The sequence below is a fragment of the Hermetia illucens genome, chromosome 4, assembly GCF_905115235.1.
Source record: "Hermetia illucens chromosome 4, iHerIll2.2.curated.20191125, whole genome shotgun sequence".
NCBI lineage: Eukaryota > Metazoa > Arthropoda > Insecta > Diptera > Stratiomyidae > Hermetia > Hermetia illucens.
In genome coordinates this window covers 44,864,508-44,883,261 of record NC_051852.1, presented here as the reverse complement: position 1 = coordinate 44,883,261, position 18,754 = coordinate 44,864,508, and the positions used below count along the sequence as shown (strand labels likewise).

Here is an 18,754-nt window from a genome sequence, read left to right as displayed (position 1 = left end):
CTATCAAATAAAATCTCAAAAAGGTTGATTGCTGTAAATTGCCTAGAGAGGGTGATTTGATTGAAATTGTTTTTCAATTATAATGTCATCACATCATCATCTTTCAAATATATGCTGCTAATAATTTAAACTTTTAACGTCACTTGGAAATAAAAATTCAAAATTTCGAATATTTTCATTTACTTTTAGTGTACACATAAGATTAAATTAGTGTTAATTTTTTATTATCTTTTGTTGGTAAATTAACTTAATCATAGATGAAAATTCAAATGCTTACTTGATAAAAAAAAATCTTTGTTTTTTACACAAAAAATGAGATACATAAGGGTGATACCATGAGAATAGTTCGAATAATGAACTGAATGCAAAAATGTTGATCTAATCAAAAATCTTTAATGTAGTGTTACACTTAACGCATAATTTCTAACCTAAGAATTAACTTAATAGAAAGTATAGTACATTTTCGTGTTTTTATCCCTCCTGCATTCCCGCACTCAAATTGCAGATTGAGTAAACTAAAAAATTTCATTGTAAATCTCAAATACTTTCAAAATGTTATATACAGGTGGATGCGGGTGACGTCTTACAAAAATATGATTTCTAGGAAGATAAATTGCCAATTGTCTCAAAGTTAACTACAGTCCTGCAACTCCGCATTGATTGTTGCCTAGTGAACAATTACGTATGATTGTGCAAAAATCACGAATCGTCAAATGGTTCAAGCTATTCTCCAAGAAATCATGAGTTTTGTGACTGCATCTTTCGTTTACCAAATATTGTCTTGTGCGTTTCTCGCTAATCGGGAATATCTATGCTTATGATTGGTACGACTGGTTTCAAATGATCGTTTTTCTTACTTAAAGCTTTCTTGCTCTTCTTGTCGTGTTTGTCGAAATCATCTAATTGTACATTCGAATCAAGTGGTACCGTCTGCCCACCCGACTCGGTGTGATACGATATGTTACCATATTCTTGCAAAAATGGTAATGTCGATAGGAGAAATTGACTAAAATTTTTTCGTATACCGAACCACCATTTATTGCCACCTTTAGCACTAAAACTTAATATTATTAATGTAAATACGGCCACCAAGAGTGGAGTAAAAACAATGATGTATGGAAATTTCAGTTCACCTTCCAGTTTGTCAGCAATTATTACCTGAAATAAATATATTTTGCTTTAAATATTCTTATTGAGTATTTGTCGAACAGCGAACAGCGGTTGCTTGAAAGGTAGAGAAAACAATTAAAAAATGCAGGGAATTGAAAAGCTAAAATAATAAGAAAGCACGAATTTAAGTCCTTGAAATAAGAATCATATTAGTGAAGTAGAAAATTCAAATAAAATGTAAGTTAATTTAAATCTATTTCAATCATTTAAATATTCAAATATGTAGCTAAATTCAAATATTCAAATGTGTTATCATCATATTTCGAATTTTCCCTCTTAATTCTGCATAACACATGTACAAACTCTTTGTGTTCCTATTGAAGATCTGGCATTGTTGGCCCATCAACCCAGCACCTATTTTAACACCAGAAAATATCTTTTCATAGAAACAAAAAAATTGCGATTCAATTGTTTACTCTCCTGTGCACATTTTCCTAATGTTATTAATCTTTCCGAGTTGTCACAATCTCGGCAGACGCCGGATTTTACCTAATACTAGAACTAAGTGCCAAGCATTTAGGCTCGGACGATCCTACCTACTTAAATTATAAAGGGGCGCTGGTGGTAGTGGCCGGTGGTAGGTCAATGGGAGAATCCGTCGAGAACTCCCCGCAACATCGAGCACGTATGCAAAATGGTATATTTCTGCATGGTTTCAACCATATTGTGTGAGATTCCCAGGACATCCAGGGAAGCCGTGAGGGATTTAGGTACAATACCTGTAGCTGACAATATTATGTGTTATTATGTTCACCGTGCATTGCCTTCGACTTCCATTCATCAATTCGCTCTTGGTCCGACTTCACCACACTCAGAGAATTGAAAAATCGATCCTTCAAGTTAAGTGGACTCAGCCCACAGTCTGCCTTACAGACAGCCGCATGCAAGGGACTCGCCTGCTCTTTGCTGTAAAAATAAGCATGCAGCGAGTCTACTTGGCGATGAAGTTGTGCCGCCACGTCAACTACGCCCCTACCTCCGATGTCACGATGAATTTGAAATTTGGACATATCCGCCGCTGGACGTTTTCCAGATCGGTCTTCGTCTACGGCAATATTCGGAATGCATAAGCCAGGCAAAGGATGGCGAACACATTCAATGCGCTTATTTTATTCGAGAGATGCGATTTTAGTAGCTTTACACGTCGCAGGAATTCGGACAGCAGAGCGTCCTTCAGATCACCAACTCGAGCATGGGGTCCTTGCAGAAGTCTTAGGTATTTATAGAAGTCTATCTCGGGCATAGCTTCGACGTGGAAGTCACCAATACTATGTCCGACATGCGGCTCGTGATGAGCTTTGCGGATGGCTTGGATTCGACACTTATCTAATCCATATCACGGTTGTACATGTCTACTATTCGCAACAGATTTCTAAGACGGTCGTCAGTACCAACATACAACTTAATGTCATATAAGTGCATCAAGTGTGTCAGTTCACACTTAGCACGTAAGCCATACTTTATTGCAAAACCATACCTTCTAGCATCATTCAGTAGCCATGAAAGGGGGTTCAGATATAGGACATCGATTAGCCAGGAATGCGGAACGCTGTCGAAAGCCTTGGCATAATCGATATAACAACTAAAGAGATTTGTTTGGCCTCTATCGATAATGAGTTGCTCTTTGCAACCCCTTGAACCAACTCGACAGCCCTTCCGTTCCTCGGACAGAATGTTGTTGGTCTCGAGGTGTGCATTGACCCTTCCACTAATAATGGACGTTATGAATTTGGAGGGGGTTGGTAAGCAAGTAATCGATCTTGTGTCTGCGGGGACCTGCACCGTGTCCTTCTTAAGGATAAGGTAGGTAATCCCCGCAGTGAGGAAGGGTGAAAAATTCCTCCAGCCGACTCATGACTTCATTTATGCTGTGTGCCAATCGGTAAATTTCTTATCCCAGAGATTCTGCACCGGACCCAGACCTAGTTCCCTCCCTAGGCTCGTCGAACTTCCTTTTCGGTAACATCCGCAAAATTCATGCCAGGCGTATTGGTATGGCGGGTGCCTTCCGCAGTGATCCACTCAGCATGCTCAGCATACTGGGCAGGTAACCTCCAAAGTCCACCCCAATATTCTTTCGTTTCCGTCACCGAAAACTGTACTGTCTGGACGCTTTGTTAGGATTCATTGAGAGCTGAAAAAGCTTCGCTGGTTTCTCGCGAATGTTGCATTATGGATATATCTGGAGAGACTTTCGCCATATCGTCGTAATCAACTGCATACGACAGAAAATTCACTGGGGGTGGCATAGTTACGGTAAACCCTCTGCATTTTATTCTTCACGTGATTTGAATCAGCCTAGCAATGTCCTGCCTTAGTGAGTCCCGCCGACGTTCCAGACCAATTTTCCATGGTGGATCTCTTCGGTCACTCAAATCAATAACGCGAAAGTGAATCTTCTGACAGTGCAATCTGACAGCCGTAACTGCACCACAATATACAAGTGATTGTAGTTGCAGAAGCGACAGATCAGCACCCAGTCGAGATGCAATCTCATCATTGATTTGAGATAGAAATCTCGGAGTTGCTGGAGATACATAGAGCCTGGGAATACCTGGTCTATGTAAAGGATCCATATCCGAGAATTCTATACACGTTCTTTGGAATTCGTCCAGAACCTCAGCTGGTGGAGAAGAGTGCTTCGACGAGTACTGAAACTGTTGCATGCAGTGCGGCGTGGTGTAATAGCGTACTTTTTCTCTGTAAGTCATAAACTACTTTTATCTCTATTTGACACATGTTGAGTTTAATGGGAAAATGATCTCAGTTTTTGCTAATGCAGACATATGTTATAGTAGTAATGTTTAGTATTTCAGAAATAACAGTTTTAATCAATTGTGTATTTTCTGTAGAACCATGTTCTTGCGCTGAGAAATCCTTAGATTCGTTACCGCTCCAACTTTGCTAGCTGAATTTATTGACTACTGCAGGTCAATTCTTCCTTCCGGTGAGTTCCTTTTCACTAAAGGATATTCGCGTAAGGTATAGACGGTTATAAGTGTCGTATATACCTATTTACTAGTGTCCGGATAGCTGAGTGGTTAGAGCACAAGGCTGTCGTACGGAAGGTCGCGGTTAAAATCTCCTCGGTGACAGTGGAATTTGTATCGTGATTTGACGTCGGATACCAGTCGAGTCAGCTGTGAATAAGTACCTGAGTCAAATCAGGATAATAATCTCGGTCGAGTGCAATGCTGATCACATTGCCTCCTACAGTGTACTGTAGTGTATCGTTACAGTCTTTAATGAAGTGCTCTAACACACTTCAAGGCCCTGATCCAATTGGATTGTTGCGCCAACGATTATTATTATTATTATTATTATATCTACTTAGGGAAACTAACTTGACGTTACATAATGATTTACGGTCATATAAATAAGACACAGTATCGGTAAAAAAGACGATGCTTTAATATTTGAGCACCATGACATTCACCTTCGTCGAGATGGATCAGTTAACAGCCAATTAGGTACGTCAACAATGCTCCACACCAAAGGAAAACCGTCGAGTAGGTTCAAGGGCGCTTACAACGACTCGAATCATCCTGGGAAACATTCGAAGAGACGGACACTAGAATTAAACAGTTGCCACATGTCTAGTCTCAGCAAGAGTACTTCGCAAGCGGCTACTAACTCAATGTCAGATTGTACCAAGTCTATCTCGAAATATTTATTCAACACTTGAGCCTGCTTTTCCTATTAGAGAGAGCAGAAGAGCTGGCATTAAAGGTGAATTAACAAAAAATCCAATAGTGCAGCAGTCATCAAGGCTTTTCATGGCAAAACCCGAGGATATTTTAAGGGACAGGAAAATGTGGGCATATCGAAAACAAGTTGGAATCCTTTGGTGAATGGAACCACGTGCACAATACATGAGCAATCATTAGCCCATCTTCGGAAATTGCAGTCGCTGATGGAGTTTCTAGCATTTTTCAACTTTTGGAAGTCCTCGGTACCAAGGCAAGGAGCAAAGAGGAGAAATGGCAGTTACTAGTAAGATCTCTAATATCAACAGTTACTGATAGATCCAAAGGAATTATCCGTAATGCCAGGCTTCTCATATTATGTATAATTGTAAGTTATTTCTAAAACTGGAGATCCACTGAACTTGATCCGAAATCAATCGTCTTTAATCTAGACACACTGCGACGGAATTTACTAGAGGAACTTTGCAAACGAGATAATACATTGTTACATGTAAAGAGAACTTATTACAATTCATCCTTAAAATCATGTTATCAGCAAGGCATTGAATCATCGATAGCAACCACTACAGCAAGCACCAGCACAATCGAATAATCAACGGTTGAAGCGGCAGAGTTAGCAACTAGAACACTGCAGCTAACGACCAAATACATAATACTATGCCCAGCTCTTCTTGGCATACCAGACAATGTTGGCATCAAGGGGGAACCTCTTCCAGCACTCAGGCCTTTAGCAGGCCTATTGTACTATCCCCTTTAAACAATCATTAATACCTTTGACTACAGATGGGCTTCGGACCCATGAAACGACGTTGAGAGCATGAAACTGATGCCACCGCACCATACTGTCATCGCTATCAACTGTAGAGAAATCCTGGTTTCGGGATCCTAATTCAACATCCCATCCCATCCAGCTGAAGTTAAGATTAAACAATATCAGATTTCAAGACATTGGCTATAGATGTCAGTATATGTAGCACAGCACAAAAGAATTTCTTGTTACAATTACAATCGCAACATTTTCAACAAGAGTAGAAGCATTCGTATTTCGGTATAACCTTCAAGAGTGTGGCGGTGTTAATCACTTCCAGACACTCATCTGGAGTAAGAAAGCCGGGACTGTCAGAATTAATTTAATTACCTTTCTTTTTACCGAAGTGATCTACTTCCTAAAAGTGATCTAATTGCTGCGCTCGATCAGTCTACTCACAAATCTAACATTGTGAACACCATAATGAAGAGCAAGATCAGTGTTGCAGTCAAATAAACAAATTCAATTTATAAAATAGGTTTTTGAATTTCTGCTATCAACAATCAACCTCACCTGGTAATTCCCAAAATATAAATTTATGTTAACAACTGGCAGATTCCACACAACATACGACCTATTCGAGTAGACCTACTTCTTGGTGTAGAATTTTGTTCCCAACTATTGTCAATAGAGCAAATACGGTTAGGCGCCAACGAACCATCCGTCAGAAGATCGTTCGGCTGGATAGTCACAGAAGGTAACACTGACGAAATCACGTGCGGGATTGGAGTCAAAAAGGATATTCTATTTAAACAAGTGTAACGTAGTATCTAGCCTTAAGTGCAGGAAATTACAGACGTCCCTAGCGCGCACGTAAAGGCGTAGATGTGAATAGCACATACGACAATATCAACTAAATACAGTCATATATGGGACAGGACAACCATATCTTGCAACTAAATATTTAGGAAAACTCGCAAGAGAAAGGTAATCCAGTTACCCTTACGCATCACACGCAATACCTCAAAATTGCAATGTTGCTGACATAATGATCGGATGCAACCGTATTCCGGAATTATTGAAGACCCAATCGGAGTTCAACTTACTAGCCGCAGTTTTTTTTTTGTAGAGTACAGGAATCTTTAACAATTTGCCACGCAATACTGAAAAGTACTGGGGATTGTGTTAGCTCTGGTGCAAATGAGATTGTCGGCCTCGTCCCGGAAGGGTGCAATAAGACGTGACTGACTCAGGAGACAAAGAAAGAGTAGAAAATGGAAGTGACCATTATGATCCCGAAGAAGAGCATTGCTTTAAATGTGATAACTAGCATATTCCGTATTTTAAAGCTAAAATAATCCTGGAACTTATAAAGGCACAATTCAAAGGCCAGAACGGCAAAAAGCGAGGTGGCTTCAAATCTGATTCCTTCTTTACCGCTGACGCGGAGCCCTGCGGATCATTGTGAAATAATATCCGAAATTTCACATTTCTTCTAGTTTTACCGATTTCGAAAAATACTTTAACGCCAACAGGCACTGTTCATTCATTAAGTGCTATTTAATAGTCCTGCCCTTGTAAAACCAAGCTCTCCGGTGATAATTTGTCTTTTCACATCCAGTTGTCAACCACAATTTTTTTTGAATAAGTACTTATCTTTCCATGCGCTCAATTTATAAGGCGTAAAGTCGATAAGTTCAATTTTAAATTGAATTGAATGGAATAACCAGAAAATTTTTAAAAAATTGTTTATACTTGACTCCAATTGATTGAATTGCTATTCGTTTTTTAGTTTTTTATTATTTTTAGTTATAATTACAAAGCCCTAACAAAAAATGATATAATGAATGTTTTTGCAAACAAAGCGAATTTAGGGAAACGTTTGTACTTACCTGAAAACATAAAACTGGAAGTGCTGTGAAAGTGTTCCCAATAGCAGCATGTAGTGCTGACTTCCTTTGCTGTACTGATATTTCGGGTGTTCTCATCATAATTCCACAGAATATAATATTGTACAAAACGCCTAAATAGATTGACACGTAATTTGATCTATCTGATTAAAAAGTTGAATGCAATACTCACTAACTAAACTTAAACAAATAACAATCCATAGAGGAACGAATACAACTTCCCAGCTCCATGACACGAATCCATCCAACTTAAGAGGTAGCGATACGAACTGCAAAGCGTTTACAGCAAGGAATAATTCCAATTCGAACGAACGGTCATGCTTTACCGCCCACACACAGGCTCCAACACTTGCCAAACTGCCGATTATTAGAGGAATGAAGACCAAAACCCATAAATGGCGGCCGGACGTCAGTCGATCACATGCCAGTAGTTCAAACATGAGCAAAATCAAATGAAGGGAGAGCGATATGAGCATCGCTTTGAACTGTGTATAAGAGTCGCCTTCCAATCTGAAATTTGAATGGATGATATGCATTTTTTTCATAAATAATAATTGGCAAATAAGATGTTTTCTTAGGAACCTGAAAAGTAGTTCAAGGGCTAGACATCACTGATAAAATGTTGTCTAAGATGTGATAGCAAAAGTAAACGAATTAAGTAAAGTGATTGCATACCGCAGGGGGGGACTTCGATGGACCATAACATCTTTCCTCAGATACCGCGACTACTCTGATATCTCCTCGTTTCCTTAGACCTCTACATTAAAAACGATGTAGTATGTTGTGCTGTCAGAGTACAAGAATCGATATGTTGAACAGCGAAGCGTTACGACCATAGTAACATCCTCGACGAAGTATCTCGGGAACTTGGGCGTTCCCAACGGACTGCGCCGCACACAAGCCGAACTTCACGAGAAACTTTGCTGTGGACTTTCCAACGAAGGCAGAGTAGAAGCCCAGCGATGAGTTGCCAGGTTACGACACAGTATTCTGCGGTACGGGAACTTTCTCGAATAACCACAGCAGAACCGAATCGAACGATCTCCCAAGATTCGCCAGTATATTCCAAGAGGAAACATGGCAATACTGGAGGTGGCGTACTGCTCTTAGCAGTCTCTCGATGTGCTCAGTCTGCGTCGCTTTGGCGACCGTTTGAAGCGGAATCTACTCGCACTACTTAGCAATCGCTGACTTCAGATGGCAAGAGCTTATATGCTAGACGTATTCAAAGGCATACAAGATTACGGCGGCCTGTGCGCCTTCGCATTGTCGAAGTTGCGGAGAGGATGGAGAAACTCACAAGGGATTGCCCAGCTCTAACTATAGCCAGACTAAGGACACTAAGTTAACCGTTCTGTTAGGACCTGAACGAGAATTATAATTGCAGAGCGGGAGAGATGCTGCCGGCTGGAGTATCTCCCTTGCTCTTGCCACGGCAAAAGCAGTGTTCTCAGCCCGCCGGAGGGGAGACAAACAATCGCAAGGAAAAGACAGCGTCAAAAAAAGAAGAAAACTCAGTAACAACAACCTAAGTTGCATAGCGATGACAGTGACGACGACACTGTAACAAAGTATGTCAATTCCAATTACAGAGGACAAAAATTGACCATTGTCACTATCCCTGAGAAGACACCGTACCAAATTTTCCATTGCGGTTAAATGAAGATCGGGTGGATTATTTGCAAAATAAGCGAAGGACATATAGCAGGAGCTTTCAAGGGGCAGGACAGAAGTCGGCAAAGTGCTTTCATTTGCAAGGACTGCGGCCCGCAGAAAGAAGATGTGGTTCATTTTGTGTGGTTGTGGGCGTTGCCAGGTCTTCAAAGAAAAGTTACACAAAGCGAAAAGTCAAGCATTATGATCCACTTCCTGCGAGCAAACATGCATAAGAATGCAATTGCTCGCGGCCTGATGGAGCAGATGGTGCAAGAAAGAAGAACTGACTTGTGGCTTCTCAGGGAACACTACCGAGATAGGAGCTCACCATCGTGATATTCCAAAATATCTGGCACTGCTGCCATCTGGATGAGAGATACGGTTAACTTGCGAATGCGGGCCCATGGTTGGGGAGACGATTTTGCTCGGGTTCGTTTTGCGGAAGTGACGTTTTTCAGCGTTTACCCCATACCGAATGAATCTATGCAAGCTTTTTGGAATAGGCTCGCCGCCTTGAAGGGCCAAATAAGAAACACGGAAGATGTCGCTGCCAATGATCATCAGTACATTTCCTTCGAAGCTGTTCCGTCCGGCAAGCAATTGTCAGGTAGAACATCAGGAAATTTGTCGAAGCTTAAGACGGGTAAATCAGTGACAAGACCCAGGCGCAGACAGAAGAGCTGCAACTGATTCGTTATTTTATTCAGCAATGAGACTTATCACCGCAGCTTGTAATGCATCGGTTCCCAAGTGTAAACTGCGTCTCGCGAAATTATCTATGTCCTGGTGGACAGCTGAAATTGTAAGCCTATGAAGGAAATGCCTCAGACTTCGGCGTATTGCTCAGGGTACAATAGACCAAAACGAAGTAACACTTAGATCCGCAGAATAAAAGAGTGGGAAAAAAGCTAATGAAGCCACGACTGACTGGCGCAATAGGTGCTGCGGGAGACTACTCACCAACACAATAGAGCGGGCGATCCACAATTGATGCTTTTGAGGGGGGTAAAACTGGCTGAAGCGCACAGTCGCCACTGTCGGCGAGTGATACTCCTTGTGACCTTAGACGTAAGAATCGTCTTCAATTATGGTCGGATACGCGGATGATGTTGCGGCACTGGTTACCACACACACGGTGGAAATTTTTCCGATTGCTCTCCATCCTGCCGAGCGGAGGTTTATATACCTCAGAAAAGATAAGGGAAATAAGGAAGCTGTTGCTGGTGAAGAAAGAGCCTGCATTTCTTGGGAAACAGAACCGAGAAGTAGACGGATCCATCATCTCATAAAAGACGCACAGCTGTGGTTCAGTCGAAAGCACGGTGAGGTTGACTATAACCTAACCCAACTTCTCAGTGGACATGTGTATTTGCCTGCACACAATCGGAAAATCACGTTCGCCCGACTGCATTTATTGCAAGGATGTGATGGATGATGCCTACCACACTTTTTTCTTCCGCAGAAGGTAGGAGCTCCATTGCCATCACCTTTCGATGGTGCATCCTCGGACAAAATAATTGAGGTCATGCTGCAGAGCGAGGACACGTGGAGCCGGGTGGTACGTTACAATCAAGGCATTCTTAAGACGAAAAAGAGGGAAATGGATATGAGAAATGCCAGGTAGCTGGGTCAGAGCTCTAGGCGCTCCAGAGGGTATTTTAGCCGGTAGTCTATCTTCCTCTTACATATCCTTTCCCCTTCTGGAGGTGGACCTGGCAAACCCAACTTTGCAATGATGAAATCAAAATATCAAAATATCCAAGGACCGTCGCTTTTTAATAAGGGTGACCGTCATGATTTTCAACGGAGTTTGAGAGAGAGAAACTCTCATTTCTCCCGTTGTACCCTCTTTTACCCCTGCTGTGATGGGGTTCAAAATTAAATCCCACTGCTTTGACATGAAAATAATTCCAATTTGAGGCGCCCTTAATGGGGTAGATCTTCGCAATTATTTAACGGAATTAGAAAGAGCGGACTTTTCCCTTTGCCGCATATTCTCCTTATACTCTCGCTGTCACGAGGTAAGGTTGAAAATTCAAACTTCCATCCTGGGATGATATAACATTGTGGTTGCTACAAAAAGTAACTTCACCGCTTTTAATTGTATTATTTCCTGAGTTATCCTGGATACGGTATCATGCATAGATCAGGTAATTTTTTCACTCCCTGAGATTCACGACCCAAAATAGATGTCTGATGAAGCCGCTGAAGGTGAGAGTGAGCCCGGAGAGCATAATTTGGGAGATACTTAAGTCGAAGAACAACTGGCTTACAGTTCGCCTCCAAAATTGTACAGATGCTAAACAAGCTGCAGAAAGAAGCTGAAAGGGCCTAAAACCCACTCCGTTAACTAATACCTAAATGTTAGTCCCGTGGGGCGACGAGCATATAAAGGTCACTATATGCGGATTAGTGCTTCAAGAAAGTTTAGTGCAGGTAATAATTGCATGTCAGATTAATCAGGATGCGAACAACTCCAGCGAAGGTGGAATTTGGAGTGGTTTTAGTTAATAGAAACCTTACAAGCTAGCTTTTCTGGGCAAATGTTTTCCGTAGATTCTTTTTTCTTTAGTCTTTGCCCCTTTCTCAAGTGGAGTCGGCTCGTCGTGATCCATTGCTCTATTTTGTTCTAACACAGCCCCGATCTGAATGCAATCGCGAGGCTTTCAAACCTCCATCCAGCGTATAAAGCTACCGTTGCTTTGGGTGGCCTTTTGGTCGCATATGACCGACTTCGATGTTCAGACCAACATTGGCCAGTGAATTCTTGTTAGGGCGAATTACATGAGACACTGTTCATTGCCTGTTATGGTCGGCCAGAGGGGGACGGGGCGAATGACATTGCGGAAAATGTTTGTTTTAAGGTGTTGATTTATACGTCGATGACAAAGAACGACAGTTTGAAACACCACTTCATCCAGGTTGCGCTAATGCGTGAAGCAATTTCATGACGCAGTTCACCATTGGCTAATAGCATTGAGTTCTAGGCAGGGTGCTGCAAGTGACAGTGATAATGCCTGTTTCATGGGGATTGGTCGTCAAAAATTCACTTTTATTTAGATTAAATCTGAGACTATGCTGCATGTTGCGATCATTCCACTTTGTCATTTTCAAGTTGCTCGGGAGCATTTGAAAAAAGCAGTTTATAGAACGCTGCATGTTCCTTGTGACAATGTCCATAACAAATACAAAAAAGGAATGGTTAGAGGACGGTTCCTTGATGAATACCGACAGAGTTACGAAGGGGTTTCGATACACTCGCCATACTTCCAGCTTTACTTTTGGGGATAGTGGTAGAGCAATTGCACCCAATGAACGAGTTCTTCTGGTACTAGGTGCTGTCGTAGAGCATACCAAAGGAATTCATATGGCATAAGATCAAACGCTTTCTCCAGATCCAGAAATGCAATGTAAAGAAGGCGAGGTTTCTCACGGTTTTTCTCCATGAGTAACCACGCACCATTAAAAAAAAATACACACCGAGGGTAAATTAGTTTTAATGAGGTTTTGTGTTCACAGAGGGCAGAGGGATTTGTTATCGTGACTGGATGTCAGATGCCAATCGTCCCAGCCGTGAATGAGTACCTGAGCCAATCAGGGTAATAATCTCGAGCGAACCCAATACTGAACACGTTGCCTCTTCGGTGGTCAAAGGGTAGTATAGATCCCAGGGCGAAACGTGGATTAGTACCCACGATGGAGCATAAAGCCTGGGAAACGCCTGCTGAACCAACACTAACAGCTCTACTACCAAACCCTATCTCCACCTGCACATGGTGACGGCTGGGAGCTCTTTCTTAACGAAAAGTTGCAGACGGAGAAGGATGAAGGCGACTCTCCCGCACCTAAAAACGGGACAAATTGTACCAACTGGTCCTCCAGGTTGGGGATTGGGTAGGACTGACAACCCCTACACGGAAAACAACTTGTTACGGAACCACAACAGGAGCCTCGGGCTGGACGGATTACACAACGACGAACCCGGTAACGACAAAGGAATAACGATTTGCGCATTTTCTCATGGAACGTGTGCTCCCTGTACAGAGATGAAGCTGCTGAGCAGCTAGCCGATACCCTGTCCCAATATAGGGCTGAGGTAACAGCGTTACAGGAGATGCGTTGGACAGGGACCGGTTTCCTTGGGAAAAGTCGCTGCCCTATATATTATAGCGGCCATCCAGTAAACCATTTGCTCGGAGTAGGCTTCTTAGTCAGCCAAAAAAATGGAACCTGCTGTTATCGGCTTTGAAAATATAAGCGAAGGGTTATGCATTCTGCGCTTGCGAGGCAAATTTAAAAATATAAACCTCGAAGCCTGTTTCAGATATGATATCAAAATCATACTTGGGGAATTTAGCAGCCAAGTAGGGACGGAGCCCGTATTCAGGCGATACGTTGGCTCCCATAGCTTACATCAATTCAATTAGCAATGTCGCACGAAATGGTTGTTGGAAGTACCTGGTTTGCGTGGACCACTTACAACCAAATTGACCAAGTGTTGATCGAACGCCGCCACCACTCAGCCTTGATGAATGTCAGAACATATAGGGGGGCCAATATAAACTCGGATCATTATCTCGTTGGCATGGTGCTCCGAGCTCGAATAATAACACCGCCCAGAATCCGCTCTGACAATCAGGTGAGAATTAACACTGAAGCCATCCATACCACAGCCCTCCGCAACACCTATAAGAGGGAAATGGATGCCGCAATAACCGCAGTCAATAGAGGACCTGGAGATGAAACATCAGCAAATGATCTTCACAATCATCTGAAGAACGTTATCATAAATACCGCCACAAACATACTTGGCCCCAACCGTAAAAAGAGTCGGAATGGCTGGTTTGACGATGAATGTAAGCTGGCAACAGAACGGAAGAATGCTGCATACCGAGTAATGCTGCTTTCTCAAAGAACGCGGCGACGCGCGGAGACTTATCACGAGCTCCGGCGAGCGCAGAAGCGCCTTTACAGACGGAAAAAGGAAGCCTGAGAGAACCAACAGGTTTGTGAACTCGAAAAGTACAGGGAGCAACTGCACCAGGCGCGCAAGTTTTACCAACAAGTCAGGATGAAGCCTTACACACCTCGATGCTCATCCTGTCGTGACAAAGAGGGAAATCTGATTTCCGACAAAATGGGCATATTGGAGCGATGGGTTGAGTACTTTGATGAACTACTGAACAACCAGAACATCGGCGAGTTGGAGGTCCCGCCAACTGGAGACGACGGACAAATACTGTCACCATCAAGTATAGAAGAAACAGTCCGTGCAGTTCATCGGCTAAAAAATCATAAGTCGCCAGGAGCCGATGGAATTGCGGTCGAATTGGTTAAATATGGAGCTGACCAATTACAATATAATACACTCCAGGCAAATCAGCAACAGATTAGATTTTCTCTCTGCAGCAAGCAATGGAAAAACTGTTGGAATATGGGCACCAGTTGCAGCATCTCTTCATCGAGTTTAAAGCCGCTTATGATAGCATAGCCAGGGTGAAACTGTGCACGGCCATGAGTGAATTCGGTATCCCGAAGAAATTAATAAAACTGACTAGGCTGACTCTGACCAATGCGCGAGGCCAGATAAAAGCAGCAGGATCACTCTCCAGACCATTCGACATCAACAACGGTCTACGACAAGGGGATGCCTTATCATGCGTCCTTTTTAACCTGGCCCTCGAGAAAGTGATCCGTGATGCTGAGGTAAATGCAAGAGGACATGATGGGAAGAACCACCCGAGACGTACAAACTGCCTTCATCCAGATCGAGCAGGCGGCGCGAGATCTTGGGCTGTACATCAATGAAAGCAAGACAAAGTATATAGTGGCAACGTCAGCAATGAAAACCAACCAACCAACTACATCAAACCGCACTGGTCAAACAAGACAATGATCTTGCCAGTCCTCATGTATTCTTCGGAGACTTGGGTTCTTAGCAAAGAAAAATTGCGAACTCTTGGCCGCGTTCGAGAGAAGAATCCTCCGATGTCATAATGTCACAATGGGCGTTACACGGTTCAATCGCGCGCTATTTGGCTAGATGAGGAGACAATTGAGCCTGTTTCCGATGTACTCGAGGACTGCTTCTGCAAGAGACTAAACAGCATACAGCAGCAATTGTCCTGCCTGATTTGGAGCGATGACGCATGTATGTAAGTCAAGACGCCAGACAGCTTTTAGGGATATCGAATTGGTGGACCTCGGCGCAAAACCGGGATGTCTGGAGTCCCTTCTTAAGGCAGGCCTAGACCGGATACCGGTTGTTGCGCAATTGATGATGATGATCGAATATGGATTATTGTGCGAACATAAATCTCAAAAAAATATCGTAAATTTGATTCGGAGAGTTTTTTGAGGTTCTACTGGGCTACATTGGTCCGTCTCCAACCTTGGCTCCTGTGAGGCTAGAAATAGGGAATTCTAGTCCACATCCATTAGTGGTTTTGTGCAATTAAACTTTGCAAAGTAATAGTCTATGTTTCGGTAAGTTAATCAGTTATCACAATCGCGCGTCTGCAATCATATTGGCCTAATCAAAGCTTGATATAGCCCAGTTAAACCGGAAATTTCGTCAATAATCAGAGATAATAGTAAAACCATGATAACGCTGATACTGTTATTTCGAAATATTGCGCTAGAATTGAATGGGGAGTACCGTAACACGCGAAGGCCCACATATTAACTCACCTGTAGTGCGGGTAGCGGCACCACACAAAGGCGCCCACGATCGCTCCAGCGGTGGCGATGGCCTTCCATGTCCACAGCGGCGTAAACACTGCCCAGTATGGCCAATCTATAGACGCAAGAGAAGGTCCATTGTATTTTTCGGCCAGTAAACAAAAGACAGCAAAAGATTGATCGCTTTTCCACTCACCTATGTAGCCATCCAGCTTCAAGCAAAACAGAGCTATGAACGTAAACAAGCTGCAGTGCACGATGAATTTGCTGCAAGAAAAGAGACAAGTTCAAGGAGTGCATCATTCCACTGGACAACCGAGCCAAGGTGCATCGCACAACTTGTGGCAAGACAATTTTCAACAAGTGGCTCCCTACAAGGTCTGTCCCAGGTCGCCTCGGTCACTTTACCTCGGGTTGAAGTCGCGAAACAATGATTGCAGGTTCATGATAGCACTAGCGACACATAGCGCGCGTTTCTTTGCGAAATAGCGATCCCGTCGCGTTCTAGGGGTGAAAGGTACAGAGAAATCGGCTAAAATTCAATAAGTTTCCGCTGATAAGTGGGCAATGGCCACTTCTCCCCCGCACAATCCGCTGTTAGTAAACTGTATTGCTCGCGAGAATGACAGACATGTTGACAGTGGGCAGGATGACAAGTGTGAATTGTTTGGAAGGGAGAGTGAGACCAGTGGAGGATGGGAAAGAGAAGAATTGGATGACAGATGAATGACAAATGAGGGTTCGTCGGAGTTGTCGTTCTTGTTTTTGAGACAATATTACGGTTTCGGGCTTTCAGGGGATTCGTTCCCAATTTTAAGTTATCTTAGGACGATTCCATCCAGAACCTACGCATTGTGTCACGTTTGTGACGTTTATACTCTCGAACGTACAAAGCAGATCTACTGCAATTTCAAAATAAACAAACAGCACTGCGCCTGTTCAAGCAAAGCGCTAAGTGACGTAAGACTGTCGGTAGACCCAAACCTTCACGTGTGAGAGTTTATCATTTTATTGTGTGGAAAACTCCTTGTTAAGTGAAAACAACTCAATAGTGTCCTTTTGAGAAACCGACGGGGATGCAGGAAGATGTCAACGAATCCGGACTTCCAAGCGAGCGAGGCCGATTGCTGCGGGAATGGTTGTTCCAATTGCATCCTTGACACGATTCCTACCAAAATCACAAAAACCAACCTCCAGGACAAAGTGAATATTTTGTTATGTTATCGGCCTTATCAGTTGCTAGAGCGCCTTGAAATCAAGGGAAACATTCTGCAAATGCACTTTAAATGCATACGCGGAACAGCTGATGCCGATTCCATTCTGTACGTTCCACCGGGACACCATGTGATGATGCAAGCGCCTAACAACGAAGCGAGCAATAGTAAAACTGAAGCCGTGGCAAGTTCATACGTTACACGGCCGTACTCGCCGTTTTGGAGCGACGTTGAGCAGCTCGAATTCAAAATTCTTGTAAACATTGCTCCGAATGGGTTCATGTCGAAATATATCCAGCAATTGAGTGTGGGAGATGAGGTATTTTTCCGTGGACCAGTTGGATCGTTTCGACACAACCCCAAGTCTTATGGGAATGTCTTATTGTTTTGTCATGGCGTAGCGATTGCACCAATTTTGGCTATCATTAAAGACATCTTAAACGACGACGAGGATGTGACGCGAATTAAATTATTCGCATGTTTTGAGAATTTAGAGAAAATTTTGTTTAGAGATGAGCTGCATGAATTGAACGGTTATTGGAACTTTCGTAGCAGAATCTACCTTTCGCGACCAGAGGAAGATTTTCACAAAAAACTTAAATACAAAGAGAATGTTGTTGGTGGACGATTAAATGGTGAAGAGTTACGGACAATATTGACAGAATTTAAAGATCTGCAAAGCATTAAATGTGTGATTTGCGGTTCGAAACCATTTCAAGAAAACCTAAAACAAATGTTATTAGAACGAGGTTTGGAAGAAAATGCCGTTGATATCTTATGACGAATAAAATGCTACATCCTAAGTATTTCTTATGCAGTTTCTTTAAAAAACAGGACGCATTCTGCTTATAATCTTCTTAAAGATATTTTTGCTTCCTGACCGTCAAATCGGAATAATTTGCATCTTATTCAACTTTTCTGGTCTTTAAGTCTTCTCATCATTACTTATCCTCTTTCCTTAATTCCAGAAATTTGTTTCACCATGATATTATGTTCTCCAGCCTTCATCGTGTGGAACTTGCTAACTTAAATATTAAAGGGCATACAAGGCACTCTTTCAAAGAATCTTAGATCATAAAGGCTAACCGCTGGACCGCCTTCATCGCGAAGATTTATTTTCAAACCAACTTATCCGACATTAAAACATACAACTATTTATCTGCTCGCTTAACATTGATATCCTAATCAGTTAGAACTTGCTGGTCCCAATACATGGTGTAAGCAAAACTATCAAGTACTGCCTCGTACCGGTAAATGCGACGTGTTTCCGTGATCAGCCCATGCTTGTATGCAAGATTTTGATGTATCTCCTTTCATACAGCATTGTGTTTGTTGCTATATTGCACCGGCGCTTTACTGTGGCGCCAGAAGTGAGAGGGTCCGACGTCTCTAACGCCGAACCACGCATTCTGCACTGGTCATTCTCCACCTGCTTTTTTATTATGAGCTTTTTGTAGAGATTGGATTGGATTCGGAGCAGAGCATCCTTGAGATCAGCAACTCGAGCATGGGTTTCTTGTAGAATTCCTAGGTATCTTTAGAAGGCTGTCTCGGTCATGGCTTGGATGTGGAGGTCACCAATGCTATGTCCGGCATCGGGCTCGTGACGACCTTTGAGGACGGCTTGGATTCGGCATTGGTCTAATCAAAATTCCATCCGAATATCAC

General features: G+C 42.6%; 2 protein-coding genes across 2 annotated transcripts; one reads left to right on the top strand and one right to left on the bottom strand.

The window, feature by feature from the left end:
- Window positions 1-377: 377 nt before the first annotated feature.
- On the bottom strand, window positions 378-16,602 carry LOC119654777 (transmembrane protein 185B). The gene is made up of 6 exons (XM_038060319.1): window positions 16,281-16,602; window positions 16,069-16,139; window positions 15,882-15,987; window positions 7,708-8,045; window positions 7,518-7,648; window positions 378-1,158 (listed from the first exon to the last, which is right to left on the bottom strand). The coding sequence occupies exons 1-6, from the start codon at window positions 16,316-16,318 to the stop codon at window positions 796-798; spliced, it is 1,047 nt and encodes a 348-aa protein (XP_037916247.1). The 5' UTR covers window positions 16,319-16,602; the 3' UTR covers window positions 378-795.
- Window positions 16,597-17,892, top strand: LOC119654778 (NADH-cytochrome b5 reductase-like). Its single transcript, XM_038060320.1, has one exon. The coding sequence runs from the start codon at window positions 16,959-16,961 to the stop codon at window positions 17,865-17,867; it is 909 nt and encodes a 302-aa protein (XP_037916248.1). The 5' UTR covers window positions 16,597-16,958; the 3' UTR covers window positions 17,868-17,892.
- The last annotated feature ends 862 nt before the right edge of the window (window positions 17,893-18,754 follow it).